This window comes from Oryza brachyantha, chromosome 6, assembly GCF_000231095.2.
Source record: "Oryza brachyantha chromosome 6, ObraRS2, whole genome shotgun sequence".
Classification (NCBI taxonomy): Eukaryota; Viridiplantae; Streptophyta; class Magnoliopsida; order Poales; family Poaceae; genus Oryza; species Oryza brachyantha.
The window spans coordinates 18,225,031-18,231,437 of NC_023168.2; the positions used below are offsets into that span (position 1 = coordinate 18,225,031).

A 6,407-nucleotide genomic window follows, 5' to 3' on the forward strand; every position below is an offset into this window, starting at 1 on the left:
TTGATGCTATACTCAGGTTAGCATCACTCATCATACTTTTGTGTCCTTGATTAAATTAGGGCATGTCTAATGGTTGAGCAGAGTTGTATATAATTTTCTTCCATGTTATCTTGATGCAGCATTTGATACAGCACATGAGACAGGATATATAATAAGGAGTTAATTATACTGTATGTACGCTAGTTTTGGTCTATTAAAAGCAATCAAAAGGGCCACAGAATATAAGACGGCTCATCCACAATGACTAAAAAGACTGTAGGTAAAACAACTAAGATTCTTTTACGATTGACACAAAAAATAACACTATCTTCTTTCTCTCTTCTCCCTATGCAAAAATCCAATATAGCATTGTCTTACTTACAGCACTCCAACACATTGGGCATGCCCTTATGATCATGGTGAATTACACTTTAGCCGGCAAAACAAGGTTGTTATCTTTTTTTTTTAAGTTGATGAACGGTGGATCATGAAAATTGATAGAGAATATTATCGTTATCATAAGTGTATATATAAATCAAATAAGTTGCAGCCTCTTGTAAAATAAAATGTGATAAACACAGTTAATTTTTGGCGATGAAACAAACGGCTGCCGGCCGTCATAGGTGACGCAGCACATGTCGTGCGACCGTGCGAGTACAACATTTGTTAAACTTTTACAATTTTGACGTTAGATGATTTCTTAACTACTTGGTTTAAATATAAACTAAATGATGCATATATTCTTTTCAAAAAAACAATATCATGATATTTTTTGATTTTATAAATTATTATAACATTAAATTGTTTCTTAAAAATTTAGATGTTTGATCAAACATTGTCGTAAACAATAATTATTTTTCACACGTGAGAGTAATCATTTGCTTTGTGTGGAATACATGGCGCAGTACTACGTTTTCTTGCACGGGAACACGTCCCGTTTTTGCATGATTTTGCAAGAAAATTCACATGTTTAGTAACTCATCTTTTCATTTCTACTTCTGCTTACACCCTAAAATTTAAATTTTTAATATTAATTTTATAGTCGATTTTAAGGTTTTATTGTCAAAGTTTATTTTCATATATTGGCTTTTAGACCACTGATAATACATATATAAAAAATATTTTTACATATATATCATTTGTTTTTTTTAATAAAAGTGACAAACAATCGCCCACCTTAGACTGTTCCGACACGTTCGCCTGAAGAAGTACTGGTGCTTACCCGCCATTAATGAGGTGCAAGCGTCTGCTGACATTGATCACTGCTGAAAGCATTCCGGTAGGCCCAAACTAATTGCAGCCATCTCGGGTTATCTTTTGAGTTTTTTTAAAAAAATTAAATGACATATTACAAATAGAAAATAACTTATGAATAAAATACATATATATCTATATGTATTCATAATGATTTAAAACTTAAAACTTGAAAATAAACTATCTCAAAATTAACTTTAAATAAATTTTAATTTTAATTTATAAGTATAAACAAAAGCAGGATAGAACGATCAACTTCCCGTAATTATCGTCGGCGTCTGGCCGTTGAGACTTTCAGTCAGACAGCCAGCGTGCTAGTCAGTGCCAGTGTGCCACTAGTGAAGTTTTTGCAAACCAATGGGCAAAAAGGTCTTATAATTTTCTCTCGACACTTCGACAGGGAGAGCCCTAAGGGGTGTTTGGAGGGCTGCAACTTTTTTTTTAAAAGTAATTAACACACTAATTAAAAGTATTAAATATAGATTATTAATAAACTCCACCTCATATTCTGGACTATTTCACGAGACAAATCTATTGAGCCTAATTAGTTTATGATTAGCGAATATGATAAATATTTATTAATTGTGAATTAATTAGGCTTAAAAAATTTATTTAATAAAATAGCCTTTATTTACGTAATTAGTTTTATTATTAGTTTATATTTAATACTTCTAATTAACGTCAAAATATTCGATGTCACAGGAGAAAAAAAAAGTCACGAATCCAAAACGCCACTGATCCCTAAATGTATCGGGGACCGTGCGATAGTCTGACATACAGCCTACGACAAGTCGCAAGTTGCGATACGTGACACGTTAGCCCTCTGTTTAGCGCTGCTTACTGTGTGCCACACGCACCTAATGGATATGATTATGCCCACAGCTTCAGGCGCGGGGTCGCGTCGGCGATCTTGTCTTGTTTCCTGGAGTTTTTTTGGTGCGACGTGACTCGATGCTGCCTCCTCATGGGTCAAGGCCAAAATCGTCAGGCTAAACAGATCGTTTGATTACGTGTGTGATCTCAATCTGGCACTTTTTGAGTGTCACTCAAGGTTTTCATGAGTGAGACGGTGAACCGGCTGTGCTAATAATTCTTTCCTGCGGGAGGAGGGAAAGGTATTTTATCACATCGTAGCATACGTGGCCTGGCTATCGTCCACCGTTCGTTTCACGCCGAGATGCAAGGCACCGTGGGCTCATTCACACCTGCTAGTGACAACCCGTTTAATCGGTGCAGGCAAAACGAAAAAAAACATCGGTATATTATTAATTAAGTATTAACTTTTATAATTTAAGAAATGAATTAATATAATTTTTTATAAAGTGTGTGTGAAAAAAAGAAAAAAATTGTCTTACGTGGCACCTGAGAACACGCCTCGCATGTTGCATGGAATAATAATAATAATTTTGATTGTGAATCTATGCTTATCTCTAGCTGATGGATAATTCCATCATGTAGCACTAGTGCACTGGGGCATTCTTCACCCGTTAGCATCACCTTTCCATCTGCGAATTATCATTTTCGTTAAGGCACTGCACCCCTCGATCGTTTATGCAGAGCTGACGGAGACATAATCATAACTTATTTTCGGTCGCTCTTGCTTATTGAGAGAGGTGTCCTCATCAAGCCGTTCATCTCTACTTATTACCAAAGGTTCACGATTTTGTTTCAGTCTGCACCCAAACATATACTCCATTCATTTTAAAATAATTTTATATTTAACATATTGTATTTGTTTCAAAATAAATCTATTTTTTACCATCATCGCATGAAGTTGGCAAAAGCAAAATATATTAGAATTAGTTAATGTGAGAGATAATTGTATTAGAATTTAATAAAGTAAAGTATATTCTTGTTTTTCTTTTCTTATTAGTATTTGTGGGATAAGTAAAAAATAAAATTATTTTCAGATAGATTAATTACTACTCATTTAGTTGCGGGATTCACATTCCCGATAACAGATTAAAAAAAGCTGCTCACCAATGGTATATCTGAATTTTGCGAAAGCAGTTAATAACCCTACAAAACAAATGCGATATGAAAAAAGTGTCAAAAATTGAATTTTAGTTTGAAGAAGAGAGTGTTTTGTTACCACACCTGACACCTGTTCGAGAAGTATGAATTTCGCGGCACCGATTTTTCGTTGGGATTGTAAACCATGTATACGAGCGCTACCATAAATATGTAGAGAAATTCGAAAATGCACAAGACTATGACCTCGTTCTAAACAGACTAAAATAAGATTTGATACTCCCAATACATTAGCACACTTTTAAACACTCCCGATACATTAGCACGCTTTAAAACGGTTAAATAATGAATTTTTGTACGAACATACCAATAGTAGCGGAGCCAACAACATATTAATATTTAATTCTCAATTAATCATATATTGATGGCATTTTTTGTTTTTGGCATGAGACTAACCAGCTAATTTTAACACAAAATCTCAAAAAGGAACGCGGAAAAGGATGATCAGTTTGCTCTCTCGCTGTGTCTAATCCAAACATCCGATCACAACGCTACAACAGTACAGTCCAGTTTTTGTTACGTGCGCTAATTCCGCTCGAAACAACCTGCATTAGGGCACATATAAAGATACTACTTATTAGTTGACTCGATTATTCGTCACGTAAGTAAATTTGGTAACGTGGAGCAAAGAGAGGGGAGAGGAGAGAAAAGCTGTTATCCATAACGACTTAGACTCGACTCTTTAACATTTATTAAAGGAAACTTTCTTGCATAAGGGTGTATAAAAAAAACTAGCTTAATAAAAAATATTTTATTTCATTAATAAAAAAATCACACCTGACTCTATTTTCGTACGTCTTATTATAAAATAAATTCTGTTTATTCAGATAGAACAAACAATGGACTTACTCATGGAACATGCCGTTAGCCGGGAAGCCGACGGGCGGCCCAGGATATTTCCCCCTTTCCGCGGCCACTTGAGCCGATCGAGCGGCAGCTGATTCCCCAGCCGACCACACGAGCTGGCGGCGGTCGCCGTCACGGAAAGAAGCCGTGGAGAGGCCTATCCGGACCGGACCCTGTCCGCCGATATCTTCGGGCTTAGCATCGGGTTCGCTAACCTCGCGTTCATATCTTCGTCTTTTTTTTCTTAATCTCTCTTATTTTGCTTTGCTTTTCGCCTTAACGCGGCCGACGCGCATGGCATCGCGTATCTGGCCTTTGGGTTTGGAGGAGCTGGACGAACGAACGAACGCACGCCGCCGGCCGCCATGTGAGCCGAGCCTTTTCTTTTCCCCTTTCGGCTGTGGACTTCTTATCCTATCCGGTTTTGCATGGAGATATGACGATGATTAGTTGCAGTATTATACTCCGTAATAAGGTCTTAATCAAGATGGTCCGGACTCTGGAGACTAATATGTTTGACGCGATTGCGTAACCCAGGAGATCATCATGCACGCCAAGCTTGCAAACAGGTGTGACTCTAAAAGAAAATTAAAAAGTTAGCAGGCTCGTTTATTCCCTTTTACCTCTATTAACTTTTAGGTCATTAAAAATATATGAAATTTTTATTCATAATTTTTTTATTTATAAATATATCGATTGACTATTTTCTCTAAATAAGTTAACAATCACCACTCGGAGTATCTTTTTAGCAGCGGGAGAATAGCTCTGGATTTTCACGATCAGTCCACTGTATTCGCAGATTCGTAGTATCACTAATGGTCCATCAAATGAAAGCTCATACCAATCCGCAACAGCGCGAGGATCCATCGGTACCGGAGTGTGTGCTGACCTGTCAACGGCGACAGGCTGCCTGCGCGACCGACCGTTACGATCAATCCGTTGCTGGTCCCCCGTCCGTTCCACTGATACGTGGGCCCCACGTCTAACCGCACGCGTGCGTCACGGCGCTTCACGCCGCGTGGGGCCGCGCCGTCACGCCGTCTCCTTCGTCCGTCATCTCTTGCCCGTGCCCGTCTCCCTATTTAGCCCACCCGCGCGCGCCCCCTTCGTCTCCACACAGACCAAGCCCACCTCATCGCGAAACCCTCACGCATCTCATCGAATCCACGAACACATTGCACGAATCGAAGTAATCCCGAACGGCGAGAGCTAGCTCGATGGAGGCATCGTCGCCGACGTCGCCGTCGTCGCTGCGGCACAAGCTGCGGACGACGGTGTGCTGCTGCTTCGGCTCGGGGGAGACGAGGCGAGGCGGCAGCGGGGAGAAGGTCAGGTGGAGGCGGCGGGTGGCCGCGGGGGAGTTCGGGTACGACCCGCTCAGCTACGCGCTCAACTTCGACGAGGGGGGCGACGACGACGACGGGGACGCCGACGCGGGGGCGGCCTTCCGGTACAAGAACTTCTCCTCGCGGCTGCCGCCCTCGCCGGCGGCGCCGGCGCAGCGGTCGACGGCCATCGCCATCTCATGAACTGTACCAGTCTCTCCTCCTGGCTCTTCTTCTTCCCTATAGAGAGATTAAACTATGTACTCGTGATAGCAGCAACCATAGCGAGATTATACTAGTAGATTAGAGAAATTTTGCCATGGTTTGCTATGTACTAATCGATACGGATCATTAATTTGTGAAAAATTGGTGATGAATCCCAGAATTGGGGTGATTTTAATATGTAAAAATTTACTGCATCTCTCTCGTTTTTTACTCGCGGTAGTTTCGGTACGCGTGAATGACATGTGGGCCCGCGCAAGCGATTTGGTGAGTTTGGTTGCGTAGGAGTGTACTGCGGTTTCCGCGTGCGCATTGGTCTTTTTCGCCGCGAGGATGGCGACGAAGTTTGCGGATAGAGCCGGGGATTGGATTTTTCTGCGAAATTTGGCGGATCCGGAGAAAAGGGGCAAAAAAGAAAAAATCGGAGGGGTTTTAAAGAGAAGAGAAATGGACGTTGCTGCGTTGCTGACTACGCAGCCACTTGGTTGGACTGGTTGGTTGCGTCAGTGGCTTGCTTTTATGCTTCGCCCAAATTAATTATAAGCGAAAGGGTGACGTTGTCTTTCTTTATTTTAGTTTATTAATGACTTAAAAATAATTTATAAAAAAATTGTGCATCTTAATACGATCTATTAACTTTATTCTGAGCTATTTGACAGATTCATATAAATAAAAATGAATCTATATATATAATAATATATATTTATTAATAGTTAAATTTAGATATAGATATATAAACGGATATATCAT

General features: G+C 39.9%; 1 protein-coding gene across 1 annotated transcript; it reads left to right on the top strand.

Annotated features, from left to right (window-relative positions):
- The first annotated feature begins 5,230 nt into the window (after window positions 1–5,230).
- On the top strand, window positions 5,231–5,877 carry LOC102713371. The gene has a single exon (XM_006656236.3). It carries the CDS (start codon window positions 5,328–5,330, stop codon window positions 5,637–5,639), a length of 312 nt encoding a protein of 103 aa, XP_006656299.1. The 5' UTR covers window positions 5,231–5,327; the 3' UTR covers window positions 5,640–5,877.
- Window positions 5,878–6,407: the final 530 nt, after the last annotated feature.